The sequence below is a fragment of the Phlebotomus papatasi genome, chromosome 2 (genome assembly GCF_024763615.1).
Source record: "Phlebotomus papatasi isolate M1 chromosome 2, Ppap_2.1, whole genome shotgun sequence".
NCBI classification, from domain to species: Eukaryota; Metazoa; Arthropoda; class Insecta; order Diptera; family Psychodidae; genus Phlebotomus; species Phlebotomus papatasi.
The window spans coordinates 85,317,192-85,332,088 of record NC_077223.1 but is presented as its reverse complement, the minus strand read 5'-3'; the positions used below and the strand labels follow the sequence as shown (position 1 = coordinate 85,332,088).

The 14,897-nt window shown below is 33.5% G+C and overlaps 2 protein-coding genes across 5 annotated transcripts in view; one reads left to right on the top strand and one right to left on the bottom strand.

The window, feature by feature from the left end:
• LOC129804832 (G-protein coupled receptor dmsr-1) overlaps window positions 1-7,904 on the top strand; it is a 156,656-nt gene extending 148,752 nt beyond the window's left edge. The window contains exons 7-9 of one of the 4 annotated variants that reach the window (XM_055852470.1): window positions 1,088-1,303; window positions 1,371-1,544; window positions 2,733-7,904. In XM_055852470.1, coding sequence (XP_055708445.1) covers window positions 1,088-1,303; window positions 1,371-1,544; window positions 2,733-3,054 — 712 coding nt within the window. In that variant the 3' untranslated portion in view covers window positions 3,055-7,904. Of the gene's footprint in view, window positions 1-1,087; window positions 1,304-1,370; window positions 1,545-2,693 lie in introns of all 4 variants that reach the window. The other 3 variants (XM_055852471.1, XM_055852469.1, XM_055852468.1) reach the window with 3 other exon arrangements.
• Window positions 7,898-14,021, bottom strand: LOC129804829 (Bardet-Biedl syndrome 4 protein homolog). Its single transcript, XM_055852463.1, has 7 exons — window positions 13,898-14,021; window positions 13,702-13,838; window positions 13,237-13,622; window positions 13,015-13,168; window positions 12,665-12,959; window positions 8,201-8,400; window positions 7,898-8,141 (listed from the first exon to the last, which is right to left on the bottom strand). The coding sequence occupies exons 1-7, from the start codon at window positions 13,965-13,967 to the stop codon at window positions 7,923-7,925; spliced, it is 1,461 nt and encodes a 486-aa protein (XP_055708438.1). The 5' UTR covers window positions 13,968-14,021; the 3' UTR covers window positions 7,898-7,922.
• Window positions 14,022-14,897: the final 876 nt, after the last annotated feature.

The following is a 14,897-nucleotide window of genomic DNA, read 5'->3' as shown; positions in this document are numbered from 1 at the left end:
TTAACAGAAATATTAAGCCTGATTAACCTTCTATGTGTCACAATGGAAGATTTATTTGTAAAATGATTTTTACTATGAAAAATCACATGATTTGTGGAACATCAAAATTACAGTTTAGAGCTCATTTTCATTTTTTTTGATCTAGCATCTAGGAAATAGAAGCTAGGCTCTCCATTTTTTAATGATTTGTGAGGATGATGGATAGCTACCTAATAGTTAATAGAATATAATTTATGCTTTTGAGAACAACGAAAAAATCGCAACATTTGAAGGCTGCTGCATTTAAAGGCAGACGACTTTCCCCTAACCTTTTATTCTGAGATAAATCATTTAGAATTGAATATTTAAATGGATGTTTAAAGCCTTATTCATATTATTTGAGAAAAATTTTCAATTTTAAACTGTCATTTTTTTTTAAAACATTTAAACTATTAAAAAGAAATTAACTAAATTGAAATGAAAATTCTAATATCAGGGCCTGACCTATGTCATGTTTATGTGTTTCCTCTGGTAATCTAAAATTTCAAATGTATACTATGTGTGCATACATTGAGAGGTTAGAGTTATCCTCATGAGAAAAATTATCCCTAAAAAGTTGTAAAATTACGTGAAAAAATGTAGATATTAAATATGTAATATATTTAAAAAAAAAAGTTTTCTCAGTGTATGTCATGTAAATAATATTTTGGAAAGCTTCTAAGAAACTATAGAGGCAGAATTGTATATATTTTAACTCAGCTCAAATTTGATTTGTCACCCTTGTCACATTTAACATGAAAGAAAATTAATTTCGAGATTCTCATGACGAGCAATAGCACGCCTCCAGGTCAAAGTTAAAAGTGTTGAAGGTGCAATTTGAGTTAATAGCTGCCATGTAAATTGTATTTGGAAGTCTTAAGTTGTAGAAAGTTATATGTTTTTCCGTGATTATTCATCAACTTCCGTCACAATTTTACGTTCGCAACACGCTTCTGTTCTTTTCTCACTCCTTGCACGAGATAACTAAAGTGAGAAAATTGCGGCCTGGCCAAAATGTTGAGATGCCTCAGCCACAAAATGGAAAGAATGGTAATTAAAACGTGTTTAGGTATTCTCTAATGTATTTCAGGCATCCTCATGGATCCTTCGCCGCTTGTGTATTATCACATTGCAACGAGGCAATTCTCATATCCTTTATCCTTCCGCCAATTCTCTGCTTCCCCACGTACTTTGTCTTCCGCATCAACGAGAAGACCATCGAGGAGAACAACAAGAATGTGCTACTCTACCATTTGGATGCTAAAGAGGATACTGCTCTCTATCGGTACTTTATTGTCTATTTACCAGGAATTTGCAATATATTTCATTGGGATGACTTTGATTCTCTTTAGGTTCAATTTCTGGATGCACTCTATTCTCATCAAGCTGCTACCCTGTGTAATTCTCACTGTGATCAGTTTTGTATTGATCCGGGTGCTCTATAAGGCAGCCAAGAGAAAAGTTAAACTTAAGGGCTACACCAATCCTATAAATTCCAACGCAGCTACTGCACTCAATGGCACAAAGTAAGGAATTTTTAGTGGTTTTCCCTACAATATTATACATTAAATTTCAAGGGGTATTTCACAATTTTGGTTCATAAAAAAGACTTAAATGAGGATGAGTAAATTATAAATGAAAATGTTAGTTTTTAAGCGCTCGAGCTTTCAGTAAGATCAAATTTTTTCACCCTTTGACAAAAGAAGAGTTCTTTACTGCTAAAAGAAAAGTTTCATTCATAGAAAATAGGACACGCCCCCTACAAAAATTCCAATAGAAAAATTAATAATTTTTATATAAAATTACCCAACACTGTCTCTTTGTCAAGAAGTTCCTTATTTTGAGGAATGTTAGAAAAAAACTTGAAATACGATTGCGTAAAATATATAATAATAAATTCATGGTACTTATAAATGGGCAGAATGGGCGTGGTCTAAATAACTTTTACATTTTTTTGTTAAAAGTTTCTACATTCTGCTGTGAAATCCTAATTCGAAAAGATGAGCTTCACAGTTCTTTGTATATTCTTCAGATACTTCGCGCTTTCTAGTAGATTGTCTAAAGAAAAATTATTAGTTCATGATCGGTGAGAACCAATCCTAACATGTTTAATCTAATTTTGATTTTATGCAATTGGTTGATGAATAGCTCTCCAATACTGTTTAGGTTTTGAACCAAGAAAGTCCAATTACAAAAAACAGAGATTACGATTTTTGGAGCATGGTAACGAAAATATTCATTCAAAGGTTCACAATTGCCTGATTAGAATACAGAATTAAAGCACATAAATTTATTAACCGTTTATACTAACAGGGCAGGGGCCTCTCGACATTTCATTTTTCCATACGTTTTTGCATAGTGGCACTGAAGACCATTGGCAAGTTTTTTCCTAAAGAGAATTGACTTATCAGTCTGATATATTTCGAAATCGTGCATTAAACGCCATCTAAAAATACATATTCTATAATGTTCGCCAAAATTATACAAGAACTATGAGTAAATTTGTTTAAGTTGCGGTGCAATAGATGCAAAATATTTACAAGGAGAACTGAAAGATAGCTTCACTTTTTATTAGACTTGATGGGCCCCTGAACAGGGCGTGGTCTAAAATGATTTTCAGACCACGCCCCCTTTTAATGTTAAACTTATTTCAGGAGCTTCTAAAGAATAATTAGGACTTTCTGTTTTCTTCTCCAATATTTTATAATTTGCAGACCTCCTCGGTCAGATCGTAGAACAGACCGAACGACAATGTTGCTGGTGGCTGTGCTGCTCCTCTTCCTCATAACGGAGTTCCCTCAAGGAATTCTGGGCCTTCTGAGTGGCATCCTACAAAAGTGCTTTCTCACGCGCTGCTACACACTCTTCGGCGAGATGATGGATCTCCTAGCCCTAATCAATGCTGCCGTAGGTTTTGTCCTCTACGGCCTCATGTCCAAGCAATTCCGCACAAGCTTCAAAGCTGTCTTCTTCAAGCATCCTCCCCATGGGGTTGAGATGACCAAAGTCACCGGATTAACGACAACGTGCGTCTGACTAGAGAGAATCTTTCGTCCCTGCTGCGTGGCTCCTAGTAGTGATCGTGTCCAGGATAAATCCCTTGTTTGACAATCACCCTGCCTCGCCAGCAGGCTCATCCGAAAGAATTATCCGTGATAACTCTTCCTAAATTACCAAATCTATTTTGCAGCGTTAAAAAAAATATGAGAGAATTTCCTGGCGATAACAACGAAATGAGCTTAATTGAACCTGTCTAGCTCCTGGAGCAACATCACAAAGTAGGATTACTCTTCAGAATTTTAATGGATAACTTATTAAGCAGATAGGAATTAAATAAATTGCTACAGAGATAGAGAGTTTAATTGTATAAAGCGATTTCGTGCTGTAAGGTATTTCTCGCAAAGTATTTCAGCAAAGAAAATACAAAGTGGGAATTTAAAGAATTTTCTTTCACCAGAACCATAGAGTTATTAATACTGGCTGTGAAATACCGATTTGAGAGGCATTACATTACTCTTATATTGACTTTTTGGTAGCAAGATAGATCTAAATGTGAATATTATTTAAAGTTAGACGAACTTGCTTATTTTTATCACATTTACTGAAGAATAAAAATGATATTTTGCTTTGTTACTAAAACTCAACAAATTAGGGATTTATAGCCACGCCCCTTTCAGCAATTTTGGCCAGGTGAAATTGAAAACTTTGTCATTTAAAAAATTTAATAAATTTAAATTGATTGTTTAGATTTATTGAATTTGTATTTGATACACTTTGAATAAACATCTATAACAATTCCATTAGTAAATGAGTATGGAGCGCTGATAATTCAATGATTTAAGCCACGCCCGTAGATAATGAACAATAATCATGTGATATAAAATACAAATACGGAAAATTCTAAACAAAACGAAATTTTGTTACTTATTCAGTTTATTTGTATTTAAGCTATAAATGTTATCATCTATTTTCAATAGTGTTAAAAGAACTGGAAAAAGCTTAAGCTTAACTAATATTCTGCAATGAAAATCCTTAAAATCGGTCAGTGAGATAAGTGTGTAATCTCAAATATAAGGTTAAATAAATATAATTATTGACTGCTCCCACAAGGGGAGCTTGATTCTCTTACTAAAATTCTAACTAATTCTCTATTTACACAAAATATCGTTAATTTACGGAGACTCAAACACAATTTCGAATTTTTAAACTAAAATTTTCGCAAAAAATGAAAGAAATTTATGAAGTATCGTGTAAAAAAAACTGGTAAAAGAGTTACTCAGTAATTATGAAAGGAATTAATAATGCTACAGGAAAGGTCTTCTAGGACAGCCAGGGGCCTCTTCACATTTCATTTTTCTATACGTTTTTGCATAGGGGCACTGAAGACTATTGGAAAGTTTTTTCCTAAAGAGAATTGACTTATCAGTCTGATATATTTCGAAATCGTGCATTAAAAGCTATCTAAAAATACATATATATTTCATAATGCTCGCCGAAATAATACAAGAACTACGAGCAAATTTGTTTAAGTCACGATGCAATGGCTGCAAAATTTTTACAAGGAGAAGTGAAAAATAGCTTCACTTTTTATTAGGTTTGATGGGCCCCTGAGGACAGCATCAAAATTAAAGAAAATATACAAAAATTTGACTTTTTTAATTTGTGCTTAAAGGCCGAAAAAAGGACAATGGGAAAAACAGTCTAACCTTTCGTCACGGTTCAGCGGGTACAGCTACATGAAAACAGTAGCGTTTTCAGGATATTTTTGCTGTGTCCATCAGCTGATCGGTCCGCAGTTCCCGAACAAAAATTCTAACGATAAATATATAGAAGTGAAACTGCCCCAACTGCCCCGGGAGTATCATATTAAGGTCAGAAATATTCAGCTAATATTTCAGCTGAATTGAAATCGGTTAGCATTTGATGCTCGCTTGGGAATGAAATCTATACCATCGAAAAGTTTTCAGCCAAAGGTAACAACTGTTGTTCCGGGACCAACCCCAATACCACTGGACCACTAGTAGGAAAACCACTAGAGCATGCTTAAAAAATACCGATGGTTTCCCATCAGACGAGAAAAGTTTTCATTTTATTGCTCTGTAAGGGCCTTGACAGACCTGAGGATTAACCGAGAGACGACTTAGCGTAATTATATTAGAAATAATGATTAAACTACATTTCCATCATTTTCGACTAAGTCGTCTCTCGGCTTAAGTCGTAAGTGTGTCTAGGGCATAATGCTCGATGGCTTTTAAAACACGATTAGTTTGTATAAGAGCTACCAAACGAAGTAATCAGGGATAAAGTCTAAAACTATTTCTTTAAGGCAAAAAACAAACGAGCAGTAAAAAATTCAAAATGGGCAGTAAAAAATTCAAAATGAGCAGTAAAATATCTAATTATGGTCAGTAAAAAACTGAAATCTTTACAAAAATGGGTCTAATTTATATATTTAACATTTAAAATTGTTGCAGATAGAATGAAAAGCCCTTTATTTTCCCTTTGCCAAAATTTGGACGATAATATCACTCTTTCAATTTTTTTGTTACTGCTCAATTTTAACTTTTTACTGCTCATTTATACAATGCCTTTCTTTAAAGCATCCAGAACAAGTTCCTTAAAATTATGTATAAAAAACCGCGAGATTATTCAACATACCGCTTGCACAAACTGGCAAATGTTCAAATGATCGACTCCTTCCTCGATAAACTTCAATTGAAATTTATCGAGAACTGCCGCTTATCACCTCACACAGAGATCCAACAGCTAAACTAGTGTTAGCAAGTTTAAATTCAGTTAATATCAGCGTTTAAAAGCTCTATTCTAATATTGCTAATCTGTCAAATATCATTCATTAAGTAAAAGTCACCTAAATCTACTTTATATATTCTTCTACTCTAAACCTCTGTTTAATACTTATAATATACTCTGAATTAAAGATGTAGCAATTAAATCAAAATTGGAACACTTACTTAAATTGTATATACCTGTACTTTTAATGGAATAAATATAAATTAAATTAAATTATTTCTTTAAAGCTGAAGTCATTAAACTGAATTTCATTAATATCGGTAGAGCCGTTTTCGAGAATTTATTTTTCAAAGTAGTAGATTTTGTTAAGGATATCGTTAATTTGCCAAGGTATGACAGTGCTTTTTGACTTGGGTCTTGGCCATTTTTAAATCATATACGAATACTTGCAAAATGGGCCTAGTCTCATCTTTGGAGAAGGATTAGGCTAGCTCCCATACATTGTCCCAGGGGGCTGACATTAGTTCTGAAAAATGCGACCAGTTTTAGTGTCAATTTTTTCCTGTTTTCGTACACATTTCACGAGATATCTCCAAAACTACGTAGGTTGCCTATTTGGGGTTTACGGTTATCTTTTCGTTATTAAATTGGATTTTATTGTGTATTAGTATTATTTACTAATTCATTCTACAATGACAGAAAACAGCTAATAAACTCAAAAGTTCTTTCGGCACGCTAAAAACATATGGGAAACATAGGAAACGGCATGCCCCTGCATTGTCCCATTTTCCTTTTACACTTTAAAATTAGAGATGTTTTGTCAAAGAATACATATTCAATCTTTAAAGACAAATTTGAAGATTTAACTGGATTTTACGCTTAAATATTTATCCTAGAACTAAGGAGCAAGTTCAATTTTTCACTTCACTTTTTAGTTTATCAACTACTATTTGAAAGGAGACTGCTTTTTTTACTTTTGTTAAATTTCTAAGTAGGGGAAACTGGGACACCGCCGAAAATGGGGTAGCACCGAACACTGATTTTATTTGCTAAACTACTTGGGATGTAACGATCATTGCTTCAGTGGACAAGCATCACTATATTATCTATGAATTCATACAGATCTTGTCCTCTGAAGTCTATCTAATTAAAAAATCGCAGTGTTCAGTGCAACCCCGTGTTCAGTGGTGCCCTAGTTTCCCCTATTTTTATTTATTTAATATATCTAATGTCTGAGATTTCGATTATTTATTAATTTTAAAATAGCCAATCGTAATATTTTCTTGCTGGTTATTTTCATCCAGAACTCGGAATAAGCCCACACTTTCACTCTGTTACTAATCAATTCTAAAGAGGGCGTGGCCTAAATTTCAGCCGTAGAGTAAAATGTGAAGGTTTCTCAGAAGATTTGAATTGTAGTATTGTTATATTGAGTTTGTTAAAATGTGATATAGGCGATACAGTCCATATAGTCCTCAAATTGAGAGTAACTAAATTATTCTAAGGCGGACTTACTAGAACTGTCTACTTCTAAGCATAATATAGAACATAAAAATTAAATTTTATAAAAAAAAAAATTGTATTCAAATTGATAATTTTGATATTTAGACTTAAACGCAATGAATTTAGCTTCAATATAGTAATCCGTTTTATTAACAACAAATACTTGCTACCAAAGATTCATACTTATGCAACGATACTTACCTCTCCAGCAATTAAAGTTCTATGGATAAACAAATAATTAAGGAGTGTGAAAACGAATGTTCCACTGTTTTAGAGTGTGAAGGAATTCTGTGAAGGAAGCTCTGCAAATTCCCCCACAAAACCCATTTTAGATTTTAAATGAAAAGAAGCTCTAGAGAGCCGAATGAGAAATTCAATTATAAATTTGTAATATAAGCCCAATGAATTTGTATTGATGCAGTAACTTATAAATAGAATAGTGAATGTTTTGTAAATATTTCCTTCTCTCATGTAGGTCATTAAGGACCAAAGAAAAACACCATAAAAAAAGCTAGATATATCACCTCATTGTACATTTCTCTGTGAGCCCACTGAAATGCACATTGTCGTGACAATAGCAAATTAGTTTAAGGAATGTTTATTTATAAATAAATATAACAATTGCTAATTTATTTCTTTTTGTCTTTTTTTTATACCAAATCACCATCATCCTCTGTATCTTCTTTTAATTCATCTGCCACAACAAGAGAAGCGTTCCCTAGCCCCAAGGCGGATGAATCTCTCTCCTTTAGCATTTGAGACTCAATTTCAATTCTAGCCATTTCCTTCTCAGCATCCTCCTCTGTTTTGGTCTCATCCTTGTCTTCTGGCGGCAAAAGGCCGCTCAGTGTTTGAGCTGCTTCTATGTACTACAATAATAAAGATAATGAGTGGGTGTAATAAGAAAAGGAAACAGTCTTCGACCCACCTCAGTTGGGATACTAGCTGTTTCAGACATTCTTATCACATTCGTTAGATAAACACGAGATTGCTGGTATTTTCCCTCTTCGTGGCAGAAAATGGCGAAATTCAGGTAAATTAAGGGATTCTTGAGAGCATCAGGTTGCATTGTTGATCTCTCGAAGGCCACAAAAGCTCCTTGGCGGTCGTGTAGATACCGAAGGCATGCTAGAATTCAAATATTAACAATTTGTATTACATAATCCAAAATATTCAATATTATTGATGCAAATCAATATGCAAAGCTTTGAAATTCGATGTGAAAATCAACCAGATGAAATACTATTTTGTAGTAATCTTCTTTAGTGTGATTCATTCTGATTAATCTCATATCATGACTAAAATGCTTACCAAATAATAAATTTAAATATTGTGGAGAATTTTCCCCGATATTGTCAAAATTAATCATATTAAAAACATTGATTTAAATCCAATTAAACCGCACTATCAAAATTTTATCATGATTTGATTAATGAAACATACGTGAGCATTTGCCACAAACAGATTCGAAAAAATTTTATAAAAAGGTTAGTCGAGTTAGTTTGACTATTAATCACTCATAGGAGTGGATTTTAAGTGTGTTGTAGTCCGTTTCCGTTATTTATTGATTATATCTATTTTTTAAGTTATTGACAGTTTGATCCTTTTTAGATATTTTATTGGACAGGGTATCGGTCAAAATAGGCCTAAGATCTGAAACCTGAGCAAGGGGCTTAAAGAGGGGGGGGACAAAAAAATTGTAAGAAAAAGGTATATAGGGGAAGGTTTTGCACCTTCGTAGTGTTGCAGCTTCGTAAAAGTTGATTTTTTTCAAGTTACTAAATGAATATCATCCATGGACTGGACATATAATCTAAAAGCTAGTCCTACATCTCACATTTCCTGACAAACTTGGAAGCCTATGCCTTTTTCCTGGGTCCAAAAGGCAAAAATAAAAAATGGGCCTGAAATCGTAATTCTGATGTGTAATATTTTATGCATTTTTGCACACTGCAAGTGTTTTTTAGAAAAAAGCAACTATAATCCAGGTTATAGAGGATTTATTAGGCTTAATATTTACCGTGAAAATCTTTTGCTTGAAGAGGGTCGTTTTTGTGGGTGGAGGAAAATTCATAAAAATTACTACCCTTGCAGCTAAGGAAAATTGAATTTTGCAGCTTCGTAAAAACATCTGTCAAAATTACTGATCACCGAATTTGAGAATTCCTCACTGTTTTGTGTCACACTGTGCATGCCGCTCGGGATATTTGACTCATCAGAGATTCCACTGAATAAATTCACAAGAAAATTTTAGGATATTAAACAATTTTCACTAAAATCTCGAAGGAAAACACAACACACACTTCCCCATCAAAATGAGACTTCATCAGATGTTATTATTTCACTTCTGTCAAATTAAACATTAAACCTGAATATGCTTATGGTAGGTGTGATTCTTTCATTGCCCATGCGGTGCATTTCTGTAAGACAGATTCGAGACGTTTGAAAATAAACAAGGATTACAATAGGTGTGATTACTACTTTTTGATTTGTGCAGTGATGAAACTAAACTGCTTATGGTAGATGTGATTTTTTAATTGCCACTTCGATGTATTTTAAGTATTTCTCATTCAATTTTTTCTTGTTTTTAAGTAGAAATTCCCACATTTCACTTTAAATAGGTGGCTGGTCATTTTTGAAATTAGTTACGTCCGAAATATGTTCTGTAAGACTAATTGGAAATGTTAGAGAAAATCCGAGGATTACAATAGGTGTAATTATGAGAGAATCATACCCAACCAAGCTCTTAACTGACTGTCCGAATGCAGGGAAAAAATGGTTTTCCGAGTTTCAAAAAACATGTGTTAGAAAAATAGCTTAAAATTGATTTTTAAAACGTGATACCTCATACAAATGGTGAAGACAAGTAGATGAAAGTTCCATCTAAGTACTTATGCCCAAATTTTTGTGTCCGGTCTAATGTTTTCGGGGAAAATGATGACTACAGAGGTGGGAAAAAGTGGTACGAAGGTGAGTTAATCAGGGCACATTCGTAAAAAATGCCGCTACATTTTCATTTTCCTGTAGTGGAAAATCCAAGGACTTCCAGGAATTTTGTGAGGCAGAATTATGAACCCAATAAGTAAGAGATTTTTTTATATAGTGATATAATTGATTCGGTGTGTGTGGTGGCATTCAGTAAAAAATCTTAAATCTTGAACTCCTTTTTTAATACGAACTTTCAAAACCTTCCCCTATAGAAGAAGGCTTTAAATTTTCGAACATTTCATATTTTTCCAATATATTTCCCATATTTTCAGGAAATGAGTGACTCAAGACTAACGAAAATTAATATAGATTGTGAGGTTATATTTTGCATAACCTAAAAGAAATCTGGAAGTTAAGTGGTATAAAATTCTTATCATTAATTTCTAAATTTTCATTAATTGCCCAAACAGTCCAAAAGGAATAGTTTTCCCTAGAAATTTCATATTTTGCTTTGAATACTCAGATTCTCAAGAGACGATGCACAGAAAAAAATATTTTGTAAAAATGTTCGTAAATGTTTGTGAATTTCTATGGTGGAGTTAAAAAATGCTCGTGAATCGTATAACCCACAAACAAGTTCGTAAAAGTTTGTACTTTTTTCACAAACATTGTTTGTAACACGATCATTTGACGAACATTTTTTGTACTTTTACAAACATTTGTTCGTAAATGTTCGTAAATGTTCGTAAGATTTTGTCATTTATTCGTAAATGTTTGTAAAATGTTCGACAGGAAAACATATCTAGTGAAATAATCGCGAGTGTTTAATCATTGAGAAGAGTGAGAAAAGCTGGATTGACAGGGGATTTGGAAGAAGTCCTCTGCCGCTTGTCCAGCTCTTTGTTCCAGCCAGCGAACGGTTGTGTTTCATTTTCGAGCAACCATAGCCATTCGGAAGAGCAAAGGAAAATGTTGCTCCAATAAATCCGGATGAAAGGAATAGATCATATTTAATCATATTTTATGCTATTCCAGGTAATTATCCTGAATTCCCGTCCAGTACTCATTATGAAATTACCGCAAAATGCAGTTAAAGTAATTAATATAATTTAATTTAAAAGATGTTTTAATTTTTTTTACGTTTAGGTTTAACATAACCTAAAACTTTCTACTTTAACATATTTACGAAATACATGAATGAAGCCTGTTATGCTAATTTTTGTTTACTCAAACGTAAATTTACAACAAAATACAACAAAGACTCCAGCACTTCCTGCACTACATAACAAAGGTTTGCAGCATTTTCTGCACAACCAGCATTACCCAACAAAAACTTCCAGCACTTCTGCATCAGCTCTACCTAACAAAGACTTCCAGCACTTCCTACACTACGTAACAAAGACTTCCAGCATTTTATGCACTACCAGCACTACCTAACAAAGACTTCTAGCGCTTTCTGTATTACCAATTACTACCTAACAAAGACATCCACCACTTCTTGCTTTACTAGAACTCCCTAACAAGGACTTTCAGCACTTCCTGTTCTATCTGTGTTACCAGCACTACTTAAGAAAGACTTCCCGTACTTCCTGCATTATCAGTACTAATCTACCAGCATATACCAGCACAACCTAACTGTGTTATCACACTTGCACATTAAAATTTTAATATGATTCACATTATGTCGCTGGTGAGAGTCCAAATGTGTAATTTGTGTGTTTGGATCATTTTACATTCAAAATTTGATCTATTTGTTGATAAAATGGTAGACTTGACCCGCAAAATTTAATATTAATTGATTTATAGCATTAATGCCAAAAATTAATGTGATTTTCTCTTTAATTTTTTAATGTGAAAAATATTTATGCTTTAGGTAAATTTAAACTTATTTTTGCAGGCCAAGTCCACTTCTTTATCAATAAATAGAAAAACCCCAAATATTAAGTGACTCAAAGACACAAATAACATAATTGGACGCTCACAAGCGACAATTAATGTGAATCACATTGAAATTTTAATGTGCAAGTGTGATAACGCCGTAAGAAAGACTTTCAGCACTTCCTGCACTACCTAACAAAGACTTCCAGTATTTCCTGCATTACCAGAACTGCCTAATAAACACTTCCAGCACAGTTTGAAATTCTTTTATAACCTTTTTGACCTCTTTAAGTGAGATTATGTAAATAATTACTTATAATAGCATTGTGAAGTAAGGATCACAAAAAAATTCAAAGTAGGGGGAAGTGGGGCACTTTTGAATGTGGGGTACATTTGAAATTGGGATTTTTCAACTATTTTTAAATAAAATTGAGTCTCATCGAGATATAATTCAGCTGCACAAACATATTGAGAAGCTAAATTACGTTATAATATGGCTCAATTCAATTTAAAAATAGGAGAAAAATTCCAATTTCAAAAGTGCCCCACTTTCAAAGGTGCCCCACTTCCCCCTATAGCAATTTACCTCCAAGAAGCATGAGACATTCAGCATGGTTATTTTTGATGCTAACAGCTGTGGCCAGAACATGAAAAGCACTAGCAAACTGGTGAGCCTTCAAGAGGACATATCCAAGATTATAGAGAGCATTGAAGTTCAATGGAGAGATCCATACAGCTTTCTTGAGACAAGCAATAGCAGCTACAAGCTTTTGCTTTTTGTAGAAGCACAATCCAATATTGCTCCAAATCTCTGATCCTTCCTGATCCAAATCACTAAGCAATTTGTACTTGTTCAAGGCTCCATCAACATCATTCTTTGACTGAAAAATATCGAATTGCTAAATTGACAAAGTGTGCTAAACTCTGATTTAATACCTGAAGAATTGCTCCAAGTGCAGTGAGAGCTTTTGAGCACTTTGCATCAACATTTAATGCATCGAGAAGCTTTGCGAAAGCATTTTGAGTAGCACCAATAGTTAGGTAGAGAATACCAATTTGAGTCAACGTGCCCGGATCATCGGGATTAATCCTAAAGAGAGCAAAGAGTAATAGGATTACCTTCCAGACTGAAAGAAAGGTGAATAAACTTGAGCTTACTGTAAGCTATTTTCCAGAATTTCAATAGCTTTGGGCAAATCATCTTCAGACAGATAAATCTCAGCCAATTTTTTGTAACTATCAAGGTGCTTTCCATTCTGAATGCCACGCACGATGTACTCTTTAGCCTCTTTTGGGCCAGCTCGTGGCTGTCCAACATTCTTTAACAAGAGATCCCCAATAAAATAGTAGAGTTCATGGTCTGGTTTGTCCAGAAGTGCCTCGGCTTTCAGAAAAACATCCAAACTCTGCTTAAAACGTCCCATTTTATACAGAGTCTTGGCCACTTCCTTAAAATACTCTGAATTCTTAGAATTCAATTCTATGGCCTTCTGAAAGGATTTCAGAGCATCTGGCATTTTCCCTTCTTCCCTTGCTATTAAGCCCTAACAAAAATTTTAAAGATATCGTAAAAAGTTCGTTAATACGTTACACTGAGAGAAATTATTGAAACACCGGACATACCTGGACAAAATAGAGATATTCAGTGTCATAGTTCTTCTTCAAGTACTCCTCAATAATAAGTTTGCAGTAGGAAAAATCTCTTCTTGCATACATCAAATACAAAAGCCAGTTTACATTGGTTTCAGCATAAGTATTTTCTGCAATTGCAGTTTTATTGCAATATAAATTATTATATCACTTGAATTAATTTACTCACCTCTCCGGAGAATAACATTAGCTGCGGTTGATGATGAAGGTGTTACTCCATTGCATTCGTAATAATTCATTTTAAACAAATATTAACTTTAGAACAAGTTCCGGGAATTGTAACTTCAAAGGAATTTCACTGGCATTACTGATTCTTAGAGTACAACAAATCCTTACCATGGCAACGCATATGGAATTGTCTACAAATTTTATGTAAATGTAGACAATACTTGCCTTAACGGATTGTTGACAAGATTGATAACGAATTCAATAAAATAGTTGCTAACGATTGTGAAATGGGCCTATTTATCTATTGCTATTAGATTAAAAAGGATTAAAATACATTTGAGGCCATCGATATCTTAAAAATTAAAATTAAAAGACATTATGTTAGTGACAAAATTTAGTTTTTTATTACTTATTTGCTTTTGTTGCCTTAAGAAGCATGAGTATTAAATTATTTTCTTGTACTTAGATAAATAGATCTTAAAGGAAAAGATGAGATCTTCAGAGGCAAGGCTTATAACTTAAATAACTTTATACCAGGTGAGATTGCTGAAGAAATCTAGACAGAATAGCATAATATAGTGGCAATTAATCCGTTCTGCTTAAGGTTTAGTAAATATTTACCTTCGGGAGAGGTAAGATCTTTAGTAAAACCTCTATCCGTTATCTATTCAAACCATTAAAAACAGTCTGTAGCACATTAGTAATATCTTGGTAAAAATATGGTTAGTAAAAAATAAAAATTGGTATAAGTAGTGAAATAAACCTAACCGGCTTATGTAGGTGAAATTCGTGAGATTCTTAAGCTAACTCGGAATGTATGCAAATTCGATTTAGAGCCGAAGTTGGGGGACGCCATTCAGTTATCTTGAATCAATTTGGTGAAATTATACAAATTTTGTATTTAAACCAAAATATCAAGGATTTGGATGGACTGACAGAAAAGTGATATATGGGTGAAACGTAGACCAGAAAGTTCTCTATTATTTTGCAGTAGAACTTGA

What these genes read in the sequence shown, in the direction of transcription:
- LOC129804829 (XM_055852463.1), bottom strand. Translation starts at nt 13,967, where the DNA reads ATGAATTATTACGAATGCAATGGAGTAACACCTTCATCATCAACCGCA. An exon ending in CACTTGGAGCAATTCTTCAG is followed by an intron (nt 12,960 to 13,014) that starts GTATTAAATCAG and finishes GATATTTTTCAG; the next exon opens with TCAAAGAATGATGTTGATGG. An exon ending in CAGCTAGTATCCCAACTGAG is followed by an intron (nt 8,142 to 8,200) that starts GTGGGTCGAAGA and finishes TTATTATTGTAG; the next exon opens with TACATAGAAGCAGCTCAAAC.